This window comes from Macaca fascicularis, chromosome 15, assembly GCF_037993035.2.
Source record: "Macaca fascicularis isolate 582-1 chromosome 15, T2T-MFA8v1.1".
NCBI classification, from domain to species: domain Eukaryota; kingdom Metazoa; phylum Chordata; class Mammalia; order Primates; family Cercopithecidae; genus Macaca; species Macaca fascicularis.
The window spans coordinates 11,165,008-11,180,506 of record NC_088389.1 but is presented as its reverse complement, the minus strand read 5'-3'; the positions used below and the strand labels follow the sequence as shown (position 1 = coordinate 11,180,506).

The window sequence follows — 15,499 nt, the reverse complement described above, 5'->3', positions numbered from 1 at the left end:
CTCTTCTCAAAGTTGTTCCAATGATTTTCCCAAAGAGTAGAAAACATCTACGACCCACTCTTGGAAGTCTGGCCAAGGTACTCAACTCTCTAAGTCCCAGTTTATTCACTTACAAAAGGATTAATAAGCTAAGGTACTAAAGCATTCATCACACTGCCCATTACGAAGATACTCTGAGTTTCAAACCAAATTCTTCCATACACACAACCAAAACATCTCCTACTTTAAGGCCATTTCTTTGGTTACATGAGTAGTTATCTCCTTGTGTTCATATACTTGCTATTTCGCCCAATACGGATTCTATAAACCAGCAGCTTCCAGACGGGGCAGGTGAGAAAGCGGACACAGCCCTTGGCTGAGAGTTTGGGCTTCAGGGTCTCTCAGACTCAGAATCATATGACCAGGCTCCGAGTTCTACACTGGCCACTGAGGATCCTGCCTTGGTCACAGGGTCTGGGTGAGGCCTCAGTGAGAAAATGTGCATGGAGGACTCAGCTCGGCAGAGAACACACATAAGCCCTCAAAAGAGATGCTGCCACCACCGCCGCGAGCACTTAAAACTGACATGCACAAAGTGTCACATGCTGTCGCTCTGGGATGCTGGTTCTCAACTGTATCCCTCATTTTGACTATTAAGTAGTTAACGAATTACTCTATATTTTGGACTGTAGCTGTAACACTGGGACCAACATGGAGATATTTGAAAAAGACTTGAAGTCATTTCGTATAGGTTATAACACGATGGAAAGGTTCTGACATCATTAAGAAGAGGGTGGAGGGGCCCCGGATACACACCTTCCTATTGCAGGGAGCAGCTTAATGAAAGCAGCGTTAGATTAGAAGAGGAGAGTAGGTAGTCGGCTGTAATACAGGAGGGGTTTGGGGTGACTGAAACTACCCTGTGTGCAGCAAGGGGAGACCTGGGGGACTGTCATGTTCTTTCTTGATCTCTCACATGATATGAACTAGAAGAGCTCTGAGCGAGGACGAGCTAATGAAGAGCTGGTACTCTCCTGTTGCACGCAGCCACATCTGGCATCTAGCAGTTCGTGCTAGGCCAGCCACATCTTCTAATCCCAGTGCTTGGGCAGCTCCAGCAGCGGATGTGCCCGTCTCCAGCATCGTCCCGGGAGAGGCTGGCTGGGTTCCTGTTCTTTGTTGTCAGCCCTGACTGCATGACTGAAAGCATGCCCTGTGGTTCCCGCTGTCTGCAGGTGACCCAGGTGTGGAGGAAGCTCAGGGTCACTGTGAAATCCTCTAATCGCCTCATTAGCAGGGTGGGGAGGAGGGTGGGTTTGTTCCACGAGGAGGCAGAAAGCTGGTAATTGCATGGTGTCAGATAGAAAAAAATCATGGTGGAAGCAAAAGGCCAAATGTAGAAAGCTGCGTGTGCACAGCTGTAATTAAACCAGAGCCCGAAAAGTGAGGCCCACAGTACCTGACCATAGAAAGAAGGTAAAGCAGTGGAAACTGGCTTTGCATGGGGTGTGCCGAGAGGGGAAGAGCAGACCCCCTGCTGGAGCGTGTGCCTACACCGTGCAACCCATTTGGAGTTGCCTGTGAACACGACGTGCGTGAACTCTATAACCAACAGATGGATTCATTTGACAAACGGTCCCTGAGTGACTACAGGCCGGTGTTCCCCACTCAGAAGAAACGCAGTTGCCTTCCACAGTAGTGCTCCGATCCCTTGCTCCACGCTGAACGAGAGTTTATTCTTAAGACAAATGTCCTAAAGACATGATGATCCAGCATGGACCCCAGAGGTGCCAGCCTGCCTCCCTTGACAGAGGCCACGAGAGCATGTTCTTGGCTATCATCTGTGCAGCTTGCCCATGGTCTACATAAAAAACCACTGATTAATCCTAACTCATCTTTAAACTATGGATATATTCAGCCAGCACCTCGCTGCCCTGCCATGTGAAAGAGGACATTTCATCATCTGCCCTGAGGACCACATTTCTTTCAAGTTCCCAGGGACTGTCCCTGGGTCAAGTTCACCGTCACTTCTATCTCACTCTTCATAATTTTAGATTTTACTGAACCACGGTCTCCTGGGTTGGAGCCTGGGCAGAGCATTTTCATACGATTCCCCAGCAGATTTCCAGAGCACATTCTGTTTCCCCATATACTGCCACATCTGTCCTCATGGCTACTTCTGGTGGTCCCAACTGTTTTGCTCTGGTCTTCCGGCAAGGCCTAGTGACCTCTCTCTGCCTGGATGCCTGCTCTGGCCTTGTCTAGGCGGGGTGGAGGCCCTACTCCTGAGCCCATTCATCTCTGCGCTGTGGGCTGATCCCAGGCCTCCTGCACTGGGGAACAGAACCAGTGGCTTGGCCACAAGGGGCATCAGCAGGGGGAATGCTGTCCTTCCTGAGGATGCCTTTATGTTGAGAAAGGTGATCCCAACCCCAGGCCTGCTCTCTTAGAACAGAATGACCGACAAGCGGCCCATGGAGTTCTGAAAGACGACTTTCCCACCAGGCAAATTCACTACACAATAAAGAGGGATTTACCTCCTTTTCATGTGAGAACAATTTCTTCTTCTTTTCTTTTCCTTTTTGCACTTCCTCTCAGAATTATAGGACATTTTGGTGTCTACTCATCTATTACAAAAAATTTACTGAGCACCTACTATGTGCCAGGTTCTGTGATAGGTGCTGGGCACTCGGGTTGAACATCTCAAATCTGAAAACCGATATGCTCCAAATTCCAAGGCTTTCTGAGCACCGGCATGATGCATGATGCATGACACTGAAAGGAAATGCTCACTGCAGCACTGCAGATTTCAGGGTCTGGGTGCTCAAAAAATCTGTACAACGCAAACACTACAAAATCTGAAAACACTGAAACCTGACATACTTCTGGTCCCCAAGCATTCTGGATGAGAAATACCCAACCTGTATGATGAGCAAAAACCAGGCGGGGTCTGTTCTCTAAGCTACACTTTCGAGGAGGGGCAGACGCTGACCACACATACAAATAACACCATCAGCAGATGTAAAGCTGCCACCACGACAGACCAGGGTCAGGGCACAGAGGCGTGAGGGTGTCTACTTGGCTGGGGAGGGCACAGCAGGGAGGGGAGAGGTCCAGGCCCAGGATATGTTCAGGCAAAGGCTCTGAGGAGAGGATAAGAAACAGGGGTGTCGGATGAGGCTGAACAGTCAGCAAAGGCTGGGGCCTTTGTGAGGAGGGGGGTTTGTTGTGGCTTGCTCTAATCACAGCCTAACAGGATGCCACTGAAAGGTGCTAAGCCAGGGCAAGATGGGGTGAGGGCTGTGGAGGTGCTGGCTGGCTGTGGCACCGTGGCCACAGGCAGACTCGGTGGGAGACTTTCAGAGGTTCAGATGGAGTGCCGGGGGGCGCTGAGGGCTGCTATTTATAAAGACAGTGTTTGGGAAGTGGAGGGAAGAGACCGGTTTAAGGAGGCCGGAGGGATCAACAGTGTTGGACGCGGCTGAGGCGGAGTAGATGAGCACTGACTCAGGTGCAGTGGATTTACACGGAGAAATCCTCATGTCTCCAAGCGTGGTTTCGTCCAGCCTCTCATCTCATGTTTGGCCAATCTGTCTTTTTACAGAATGCTAACTGGCTCAATGAAATCGAGAAAGTTTTCACAGTGGGCAAGATTCCAGGTTTGCCTTCAGCTAATTAAGTGATATTAGGGAGGTTGTAAATGCCACATAAAAATTGGCAGGCAAGCTGCTCTAATGATGAGAATATTGCTTTACAGGGAGATGCAGCTGCAGCTTCTTAATGCTCGTCTTTGAGGGACCCGGTTCCATGTTTTCAAGGTTGTTCCTGATAAGAAAAGTTCCAGGGTGCTACAAGGCACTTTTCTTATTCTCGGTTCCACGCGTATTTGCGACAATGGTGGGGGCTGGGGGAAGCAGCAACGCGATAATATGGTCGCTGTGATGATCTACCGGGTGCTCCCGCTTATTCCCATGCTGCACACCACGCTGTTTCCAGGCATCCTCTGGCTTGACCCCCACGATGAAAGGGCGACTTGGGTACCTCCCCTTTGAGGCCAGAGAACCCAGGCACAGAGACGCTGAGTGACTTGTCCAGAGGCACACAGACTGCAAGTGGCCCAGCCAGGATTCAATCCCGGTGTCTGTGTGATTCAAACCCAGATGTCATCACTGTGATTCTCCCAGAGTCAGCATGTAAGAAACCAGAGAGGGGCAAGGGAGAGGGCTAACGGGGGTACGGACTCCTCAAGCCAGAGCTCTATTCCACACAGTTAGCTCTTCCCAGGTATTAGACAACCGCTGAATGAGCAAGGGTGAGAATCAGAGAACAACACAGCACAGGCCTTCTAAGATGAAAAATGCCCCAAACCAGAGCTTTGCAAAATTTCAAATTGGAAACATTTGTGATAATTCAGACAGGAAAAACCTGTCCTATCTATGAAGAAGGGGTGACTGGTGTGTATGATTTCCACGAGGATGTTTATTTTAGGAAATAAATGACTTCTAGAACTTCTGAAGTGTGGGAGATTAAGGAAATCCTCTGCAGGGCCTGGCACACAAGCCACAGGGTGCGCTGGTTCTGGTCCCACCTTCCCTCTTCCTAATGATCAGGGCCTGCTGAGCACTGACTTAGCACGCCCAGATCTACCAGGTACTAAGGGGTAAGAGGGCCCCAGTTTAGACTCTATATCCTATTTGATAAAATTAGGAGCTACCAGGTAACATTTGGGCTAGGCTGACTTGAGAAAATTTATGCAAATAAAACTACTTTCCAACCATTCAAACTGCTGTTTGTCTAGTAATTTTAAAGAGGAAGCTGGGAATAGGGGGACAAAATTATTGCACTACTGATAATGAAGATGTCCCAGATGTTTCTAAGCTCTAAGAACAACATTAGAAAGGCAGGTGGCAGAAGTAAGGGGTAAAACCAGTCTTAGGTACTGTAAACCGAATCGTCTGGGCAAAAACTAGTACGTGAGCACAGCATATAATTCACATAAAACAGGGTGGTTTAAAAACAGCAGACTTACTCTTTCATACTGTCACAGTATCACCAAGACCTTTAAACATTTTTAAAATTTGTTTTTATTTTTTAGAGATGGTGTCTCACTGTCACCCATGCTGGAGAACAGTGGTACAGTGACCACAGTTCACTGCAGCCTTGACCTCCTGGGCTTGGCCTCCCAAAGCACTAGGATTACAGGTGTGAGCCACGGTGCCCAGCCTAACACTAAGAACTTAAGGCACATCGTTTCTATAGCATTGAGCCATTTTCCGCAGAGTGGTGGCGAAATGAGAGAGAATCGTGGCCCTATTGAGCGTGCCTGCCTGCTCACTGTTCCTGACATGTTCTGCTCGTGTGACGACCTAGACAGACAGACAGACAGACACCTGGCAAACAACACAATTCTGCCTCTCCCAGCAGAGAGAGCTGAGTCTCAGCATCTCCTGGAAAGATGGAGATTTTGGAAGGATATGTTACCTTTGCTACTCAGGAACTGCTGAATCTACTATAGCTTCAAAATAAGAACTGCATTTCACGGAAGGAAAAATGCTGTTTTCGTGACGGATGTTGCTAAGGGGGCCACTCAATATTTTACCGATAGCACCAACTATCTGTGTACACGTCTATGTCAGTGTTTGGGGTGGGGGCTGTTCTGACAGGTTTGCGTGTAGGTGTCAGAAGAGTTTTTGTGACTATGACTGTATTTCTGTGTGTAGGGGAAGGTATTTACTGTTCCCTTTCAGAACCGAGCGCTGGAGAAGTCGACAGGAACCTAGTTATTAAGATCTCATTTGGGGCCATGAACTATTTATTTTCCTTTTCTGAAAAATGGTCGAGTGAAGGACTAAAGGCAATAAGAGACGAAGGGTCCCTCTCCCATCGCACGGACCAGCCGAACAGCCTCCTCTCTAACCTGCTCCCGATCCCCATTCTAACAGCCGCCTGAGCTCCCGCTTGGCATATGACAGGTGAGACAGGCTTCTGTTAGTCTGATGGATTTGGTTTGCAGATATCACAGGTTTGCACATAATATATAATTATTCTAGGCAGTAAACACCGTAAAATGGAATGCAGAATAGTTTAGAGAATTTAGTGCCATTATTTTATTCACCCATACAAAACACAAGGAACCCATTCTCTTTCTTGACAGATGGATTTCAGAGGAGACGTTTCAGCTCAGAACAATAATTGTGACCACAGCATAACTCTCACACTTTGTGGGGTTTAATGGACTTTTCTTTCCAGTCCTCAAAAAGCAGCAACTGGCATTTGCTCAAACCCTGACTGAGGTGTGGAAAATCTGTCAAATTTTCTCTGCCGCTTACCCTGACCACAATTATACGGTCCATGTGCAGATTAGCTGCAAAGTCATTCCTCCTCCAGGAGTGACAAGATTTCCCCAAATAAAAAAAAAAAGGTATCTACTGTACCCTCGAGTGCCCGTCTGCCTTCGAAAGGCAGGGGTGGGGGGAGGATCTAAGGAGTGTGAAGAGAAATGCCTTCAAAAGAAGGGCATAACAACGGAAAAAGTAGCTGTAACAGAGTGGGGACATGGCAAGAACAGAGAGAGGCATTGTCACGGGCGGAGTAATCCTGTGACACACTGCTGTCACTCACCGCCCGGCTCCCTGCCGCGCCAGCCAGACATCAAAGGCTGCCCCATGCCATCTTACATGCTCTTTATCGGCTAATCAGCCCATTCTTCCCTAAATAAAGCCCTGTTAAATCCCCTGCTCACAGGGGTATCGTGGTCTTGGTGCCCATCTGCTAGCGAGGGTCAGCTGGGGCAGGAGGCGGCGGGCTGCTCTCTCCCTAGCGGCTTCTCAAGGTAAGGACAATGCTGCCTCCAACTCCCCCGCCCACAGGCCTCCTCTCTGCTTTCCAGGAGCTGGGCCGGTCTGAGGAGCTGCTATCTGGATTAACACTTGCTAATGAAATCTCCAGTCATAAAGGCACATCATCTGCTAACTATGAAATCTTGGGATTGCATTTATTTTCGGGGAAGAGGAATAAACAAAGATGTGTGTTTCCCTTTTTTTTTTTTTTTTTTTTTGAGACAGTGTCTTACTCTGTCGCCCAGGCTGGAGTGCAGTGGTGCGGCTCACTGCAACCTCTGCCGTCCAGGTTCAAGCGATTCTCCTGCCTCAGCCTCCCGAGTAGCTGGAATTACAGGTGCCTGTCACCACGCCCGGCTGATTTTTGTAGTTTTGGTAGAGATGGGGTTTCACCATCTTGGCCAGGCTGGTCTTGGACTCCTGACCTCGTGATCCACTGCGCCTGGCCAGATGTGTGTTTCTTAACAGTAATCATTTGGCAGGTCTCTTCCTCCGCCCTCAAAGTATCACCATTGCCGAGACAGTGACAAAAGGGTCAGGCTTCTGATGAGGCTACTCTTAGTCACTAGCTGTGAAGCCTCATGGTTTCACCCCACACTCAAAGTTAACATGCATGGGTACCGGGGACAGCAGATCCTAAGACAGGAACCCAGTTCCCGGGCCCTGCAGCCTAGACTCCTGGCCCAGTCGAGAGCGCCTGGGAGTAGAGCGGAAGCATCTTGGCCCTCTGGGAGGACAGCCTGGCTCTAGCAGAGGACGAGCAGAAACATCTCTGGGCTGCAGTCCTGCTCTGCACCCCTGAACCTCAAAACGGCCTAGAAGGAACCAGAGAAGGACACGTCCACGCTCATCTAGGCACTGCAGTACAGCAGCACATGGAAACTGTTTGTTTTTCCTCAAAGAATTACTGGAGCATTGTCTTATGTGAGAGTATTAGTATCAGAAAAGAATCAAGCATCTTAAAAATTCCAAAACCGGGAACAGAATTAGGCAACATTCTATCCATTCCAATGATACTTGGAGGTGCGAAGTCCCCCAGAGAGGTCAAGTTGGATGTCCCCGAATATGCTTTTTAGCTTGTAAGGATCTTCATCCGTAGGGCCCTGTATGGTTCAAAAGGCATATTCACAAGTCACCTCATCTTTTTTTTCTTCTTCTGTAGAGACAAGATCTCGCTATGTTGCCCGGGCTAGTCTCTAACTCCTGACCGCAAGCTATCTGCCTGCCTGGGCCTCCCAAAGTGCTGGGATTACAGGAATCACCTGATTTTGATTCTCAAGACAATCTTGTGAAGTAACTAAAAATATGGATTTTCTTCTCCATATAGTGTAGTTGAGATCGAGGCTCTGAGACGTTAAGAAAAGGCATGGCCCCAAACTCACATCACAACAGAGCTGACTTCAATCCAAGTTCCCTGATTGCAAGACCAATGGTCACTTTCCTCCACTGGGTGGTCCCTCTGTCTTTGCCGTGACAGGCTAGAGAAACAGAGCCCTGACAAAGTTGATGGAATACTCGACACTTCCTGGTGAACAGGCAAGCCAGACATCATGTGGGAACAGGCAGTGCACAGTGGTCCTTCCTGCAGATTCCCTGAGTCAGTGGGGGAGCCTGTGGCGTTTGTAAATTAACGTGGAAAAGGGAGGATAAACAATGCAAACTAACCATACAGAACATTCTGGGATTGAACCTGGAAATCAGGGCAGGTGAGAAAAAAGTCTCTGTGCCCCAAACATTTGTTCGACGGACCCTTCCCACATAAACAATGAGACCATCCACCCCAAAGTTCTGACATGAGTAGCTCACAGGCCTCAAGCACTCTCGCTCCTGTGAGGGGCTGAGGCTGGTACTAAAAGAACACATGTCTTTGAGAAGAGGAAGAAAGCCTTTTACAAATGTAGCGTGCTGAGGGAAATCATCTCAGCACTGTGAAGACAGACTCAGAGCCCAGCCTCGAACAGGGCAATACCCCTTCCTCTCCCCCTCCACTCCCCAGGACCTCTGGACAGTCCTGAACACGCTCTTTGTGGGAGGAAAGGGGAAGGGCTCACCGCGCTTGCCTTGATGAGTGCTCACCACTGGAGGTGCAACTCAGCAGTAAGGAGCCCAGCGCTGACCCCAACGCCAGCCTGTTAGAGATTTGAGCTTCGGCAGCTCCTGGAATCTGAGGCTCGGGCACTCGGCCCTTCCATCTCACTGGAACAAAGTATGCTCCTAGGGCTCGTCACACAGAACACACCAGAATGTGTCATACACATCTCGGATACTTGCCAGGGCGGACCGCAGCACAGCTGAAGCTCCAACTACAGCGAGTCCTATGAACCCTACCACATTTGGGCCCAAAAGGAGGCACCCCTGAATTTCGGCAAGATGAGGGGCTTTCTTCTCATTCCAAGTGCTTGTTTATTGGGAGAAAGGCAGGTATGAGTGAGAAGAGAGCTGTGGTGAGCATGGCAGCTAGCACATCACCTCACTGGTGCTCATGTGAACGGAGCTCTCTAGCCCCGTCACGGGACGAATTCAGCTCATCTTACCTTTTTAGGTGTGCTTTCCTTTTCTTTCTAGTCAAGGCACTAAGATTCCTGGGGGCATCTCTCAGCCCGAAGCTCTTCGCCACATGCCCAAGGTGGAGGGATCGGACATGGAAGATGTGCTTCAGCTCCCTGGGGTAGGTGGCGTAGGCTTGGATGAAGGACTGCAGAGCTGAAAGAAAAGAAAAGGGAGTGGGGAGGGAGGCTGTCAGGACCGGGGTCTCCAAGCTCCAAAGTGCCTGGCCTAATGGTTATCTTCTGTACTTTATCTTGCCAGGCAATGAAACATGACAATTACAACATATACAAACAACTAAAATCTAGACTTCTGTGTATTTCTTCAATTCCTAAACAACAAAAAGAAAAAAACTACAGGGGACCACAATTATTACTTGAATATGCCCAGTAAAATTTCAGATTTGACCACAGAGCTTCTAACAATCCAACAGGGTGAGGCCCAGCACAGCACCTGGTACCGGCCGGCAGTTGGTAGATGTCTGTTGTGTAAACGAGTGAAAAGAGAGAATGGGTGAAGAAACTAAGAAATGATCAACACAGGACATCGCTTTCTTATGAAAATGAGAAAATCATTAGACATTTACATTAACACATTTTTCCTAATTAAATTTTACTTACTTTTGAATAGTTAATGCATGCTAGTGTGTTACAAAATTCACAAAGTTCAAAAGGCTTCATTATGACCGTAAAGTTTACTATGAATGAATGACATTACCACCAATGCCCCCTTCACCACAAGCCGCACCTCCAGCTCCCTTTTCCACAGGCAATCCCTGATACCAGCTTTTCTGTGTACTTATGGGACTTTTTAAATTTAAAATTTGTTTAAGAGGCGGGGTCTCACTGTGTTGTCCAGACTGCAGCACAGTGACGTGATCATAGCTCACTGTAGCCTCAAACTCCTGGGTTCAAGTAATCCTCGTGCCTCAGCCTCCTGAGTAGCTGGGACTACAGGCTAATTTTTAAATTTTTATTTTTGTAGAGACAGGGTTTCACTATGTTGCCCAGGTTGGTCTTGAACTCCTAATCTCAAGTGGTCCTCCCGCCTTAGCCTCTCAAAGTGCTTGGGATTACAAGTGTGAGCCATCTCACCCAGCCTTCCTCATGGGATTTTAAAACCAAGTTTGTTCTAGAAGTATCCAGGATTAACCAATACAGTGCTTCTTACTCAAAGAATGTGTAAAAAAGGGAATGAAAAAAAATTTTAAAGGAGAAAGAAAATTATTAAGTCTCTAAAATAGTCCCTCGAGGACTGACAACAATTTAGGGATGTTTATCAAACATTCTGTCAGGAAAGTTTCAGTCCCATTTTAAAATTAAGAAAAGCGGCCAGGTGTGGTGGCTCACGCCTGTAATCTCAGTACTTTGGGAGGCTGAGGTGGGTGGGTCACCTGAGGTCAGGAGTTTGAGACTAGACAGGCCAACATGGTGAAATCCTGTCTACTAAAAATGCAAAAATTAGCCGGGCCTGGTGGCAGGCGCCTGTAATTCCAGCTACTCGGGAGGCTGGGGCAGGAGAATCACTTGAACCTGGGAGGCGGAGGTTGGAGTGAGTGGAGATCGTGCCACTGCACTCCAGCCTGGGAGGGCAAGAGCCAAACTCCATCTCAAAGAAAATTATATTACACTCAGAAAAGGGGGTCCTTGTTGTAGGTCCCACCTCCCCCAGAAAAGGGCCAGACTCATTCCCAGAAGGGTGGAGCTTTGGTCTACTTAACTAGGCATTCCCTTGAGAAAAGATTAGATTGGGTTCCCCCTTGAATATCTCTGGAAGTAACAATGAAAACCGAGTGTCCACCCACTTCTCACTCCAACAAGGAAGGAGGGGAACGTTCTGCAAAGCACTCCCCACCATTCCTGTCACTGCTCTCTTCACCTCCAATCCTGGTCTTCCGCCAGCTGAGCCAGAGCCCAGCCGACGGTGTCTGATGGAGGCAAGCACTGAACACCAGCCTTCACTTCCTCACTCTCCTTGTTGAGCCACTGGACTGGCAAGTTTGCCCACAGCTTAAACATAATATCCCAGCAGCACCTGGAGATTGGCGTTTATGAACAGTAATAAAAAGTGTCATTTTAGCAGATCAGCTCCTGGAAGGATCCTGGGGAATCCATCAAAGCTCTATTTACTGAGTAAAGTGAACTCCTTTTCCCAATCGATGAGCAATAATAACCAAGGCAACTCCTCTGTACCCCACTCTTAAATCTGTGCTTACTCCCCTTTTTAATAACCAGGGACATTTTCAAGGAAAATCTTTAACGCTTCAAATGGTCTGTACTATCTGGAGGGTTCTGATACCACTAGACACAGAGCCCCACAGCCAAGCCCTCAGAGGGAAAGGCTCTACTGCTACGTGACCCAGGAGATTCAACCCTCTTCTCCTCAACCTCTGTCTTTCCCCAACCCTCAACACTTACTCGGGTCTAAAAAAAGACGAGACTGAAACCAAGTCAAGCCGAAACCAAACCAAGAGCCTGCACTTTTAAAACCTCAGTCAGCCAAATCCCACTCTAGGTCTCCTCATTTCCTGCCTCTCTTCTGTGTAAGCAGATGAGCCCCTGGGCTTCCACCCTGGTCACCTCTCTTCCTCTCCTTCTCTCCACCAATCCTATGAGCCGAGCGCTGAGAGCATCTGTCCCAGGAGACGTAAGTGCCCAGCTAACAGCTTTACAGGGATAATGAGTTTGCCAAGATGTGGCAGCAAGTGTTTTCTCCCCAGACAACTGGTCAGGCAGCATTTCACGCTGCATATCTTTACTAACCCTCCTTGTCCTCAAGGCTCCTGTCTCACCGGGACAGCGACAGTTGGTTGTCCTCACATACTTGCATGGACTCCCATGTTTGGATAATTCAGAGAAGCAGGAATTTCAGATGCTGCAGCAGCTGTCTGCAGGACCTTTCAAGGAGCAGGAAGTGGCTCATGTTGGCAGTGTCTAGAATGTGCAGAAGGAACAAGGGCTGTGGGACCCACACAAGCGGAAAGTGGAGAAGTAATGAAAGTAGACATTTATTTGGGGTGATGGATGAAGCTACAGGCCACCAGAGTTCAGCACTTTGCAGTCACTGATTGCTATTTCTTGCCAATCACTTAAGGTGCCTGAATTAGGGCAAATCTGTTTTCTAGTATCTCGCATGGACACATCGTCCTTTCTCATTCCTGGACATTTGGATCAGAAACTAGTGGTATCTTATGATGACTCGTAAGATGAAGGAGTCAGAAATAAACAAAGCTCCAGCCTGGAAGGTGAAGATCATCTCTGCTCCTCCCAACCCCAGCCCCCACTCCCACAAGAGCACCCTTCAGTGCAGAATAAAGGCACATGGATCTTCCCACCCAACCCCTACAGTGACAACTATGGGAAGGATGTAGGCAAGAAGATTGCCTGCTGTCCTCTTAAAGACAAAGCATTTGGTAAAGTGCCCAGCGTAGCTCTGACCCCACTGAGGGGAGAAGAATGACTTGTCATCACTTGTATGGGTTTTCTAGACTTTGAGAAGTATCCCTTCCAAACAGGCATAAATCCTACATGGAGTTTCTGGTCTGCAGGGAGACCCGAAGATGGAGAGCATTAAGCCACAGGAGCAATGGTCATTTGCAGGCAGAGGACTCTAGCTTCCAAAATTTTTGTTCAGGAGTCTGGAATGCAAACTTATGTTACCACTCTTTTTACAACTTGAATCCCTAGCTAAAAGATGCAAGAAAACAGAGGAAAAAAAGGGGTAACTGCTTCTGGAAACTGACAATTAAATGCTGGTTATTAACAATGACTGGGTCCGAAAACGCAAAAGGAAAACAAATACATACTTGGCCCAGTTTCTAACTAGTTTTCTGCCATCAAGGCAAAAGCCAGCTGCTTTGTTAATTATTCATGAGGTGAGTTCTGAAATGGCATAAAATGGAAGCAAGTCAATAGTGTGGAATTTGCATATGCAGATTGAAATGCAAAAGACTGTCTCCACCTATGGGGTGGAGTGGCTGTTCCTATGTTGTAAATTCAATACATTTAGGGTGGCAAATACGTGTGTACTCTCTCAAGCCTCCAAAACTTAGTCCTAAGAAACAGGAGAGAAGGAATGGTGGCAAGACTTATGTCTGAAATGGGGTGACTGAGCTCTGTAAGAGGCGGCGGTGTCCCAGGCCATCATCAATCTGGTGTGGAAATCGATTAGCAAATAAGAGACATGATACGTTTATTTCCTTAATGGTATATAAACATTGGGAAGTGACCCTGTTCCAATATTCCTTAAACAAAAGACAAGTGACTCTGCTTGTTTCATGGTATTAACAAGTTCAATGGTAATGACGGTGAGAGAAAACCCAAAACCACATCCTTTAAGAATTACTGTAACTTCTACTCCGAAGACCCAGACACCTTGAAATAGTTGTAGTCTTGCCAAAATATCTGAGGCATCACTGACACCAAAATCGAAGGTGACAGTGTGGGTTTGATTTCTTTCTTCCCATTGCAACTTTGATACCAGCCCTGGAATTCAGTGGCACAACACCTTGTTATGTACTGCACAGCCAGTTGAATTTGCCTAACTTTCATCAAAGGTCCAAACTCTGTAAAGTTACACTGTGACAAAGACCCTATTCCTCTTGAGAGACAGAGCAACACTCCTCTAGAGGTAGCAAGGTAGGAAAACCCTTGGGAATTGTTGAATTCACTTTAGGGAAATGCTAAGACAGGATATTATTAGAGAAAAGTCTAGAAGGATATATAGTGTATCTACAGTGGCAATTACTGGGACTTCATCTTTTACCTTGTGTGGTTCTGATTTTTAATGATGACAACCAAGAATTGCAATTATAATGTGCTAAAGGTATGTAAGAGGTCCTTGAAAATATTTGCTGACTAACCCATTTTTATCATCTATGTTTCCTGGTGATCACAATTGCTCCTCAGCCAGTCTCCCAGCTTTTACCTTTGACCCCCACTAGTCTATTCTCACACAGCAGCCAGACGGTATCTTTCAAACCTAAGTCAGATCCCACCACACTTCTGCTCCCCCTTCATTCTGACGAAGACCCAAAGTCCTACGTGATTCTGCCTTGGTCAGCACCCCCTTTCCATCCACACTGCCTTCCTCGAGCTCTTCTGCACCGGCTCCCACTGCCCAGAAGGTCTTTCCTTTAGAGAGCCACGGGGCTCATCCCACTTCAGGTTTTTGCTCAAGTGTCACCTACACAATGAGGCTCACTCTGACCCCATTAAAAATGCACTCTGCTATGTCACCCCTTCACCTCCCCCATCTCCTACTGATTCCATAGCTCTTGTCACCTTGAAACAGACTATTTCTTATGTTTATTATGCTCTCTGTCTGCTGCCCCTGACCCCACTAACACGTTGGCTTCACAAAACAAGGATTTTTATTTTGATCTCTCATGTATTCCAAGCACTTGGAATAGTGCCCAATTTGATAAATATTTGTCAAATGAAGAGTTTTTAAAGCATTTCTATTTATAAAAAGAGAGGATGCTACAGTGTTCCAGTATTTGTAAGCCAGCCTGGTACTCTTCTCAAAATAGCAGGCAACTAACAAAAAAACCCTGCACATTCTCCAGCATGGAGTAAGTCTCATTAGACATGGTCAGTCTCTGGCCAAGACATACCACAATAAAAAGTACCAGTGATTATAAACCCCCTTCAGCCATGCACTGCTTATTACTCAACGTGAACTGCGATGTCCACATCTAATGCATGGTGATCCCAGGAGTCAATTTATCCTACAAAGGTCTGAACATTAAATCAGTACCTAACTCTTTTATAAATTTCCTAGGAATTGGGTTCATGGTCTACGGCTCTTCCTCAGTACTGTTCTTTCTCATTTTTCTTTGTGCCTTCAAAGAGGAACTGCTTAGGTCTAATATTTTCAGCTCTGGCCTTCATCTCTAATTTCCATCTCTACAACTGTTTCTACTAACGTGTCACATCTCTTCTATCTGGTTTTCAAAGAGGAAAACGGATCCTTAAAAGATCCAAGTTGTTGGGTCAAAACTCTAGTCCCCATGTAAGCCAAGATAAAGCCTCGTTTGTGCAAAACGTGGGGAAGGACGAAATTAACATTTAATATCACTTTAAAGCCTTCCGTGCCTGCTTCCAAACCCTGCAGAATTATGGAGATTGAAGGCT

The 15,499-nt window shown here is 47.2% G+C and overlaps 1 protein-coding gene across 22 annotated transcripts in view; it reads right to left on the bottom strand.

The window, feature by feature from the left end:
* DDX31 (DEAD-box helicase 31) overlaps positions 1 to 15,499 on the bottom strand; it is a 180,699-nt gene that overhangs the window by 111,520 nt on the left and 53,680 nt on the right. For 21 of the 22 annotated variants that reach the window (XR_012424210.1, XR_006692805.3, XR_012424211.1 and 18 more), the window contains one exon: positions 9,353 to 9,521. Coding sequence is in view for 19 of the 22 variants with exons in the window: in XM_065529954.2 (XP_065386026.1) it covers positions 9,353 to 9,521 (169 nt within the window). In the remaining 3 variants the exon portion in view is untranslated. Of the gene's footprint in view, positions 1 to 7,179; positions 7,922 to 9,352; positions 9,522 to 15,499 lie in introns of those variants that run through there. The other variant, XM_045374014.3, reaches the window with a different exon arrangement.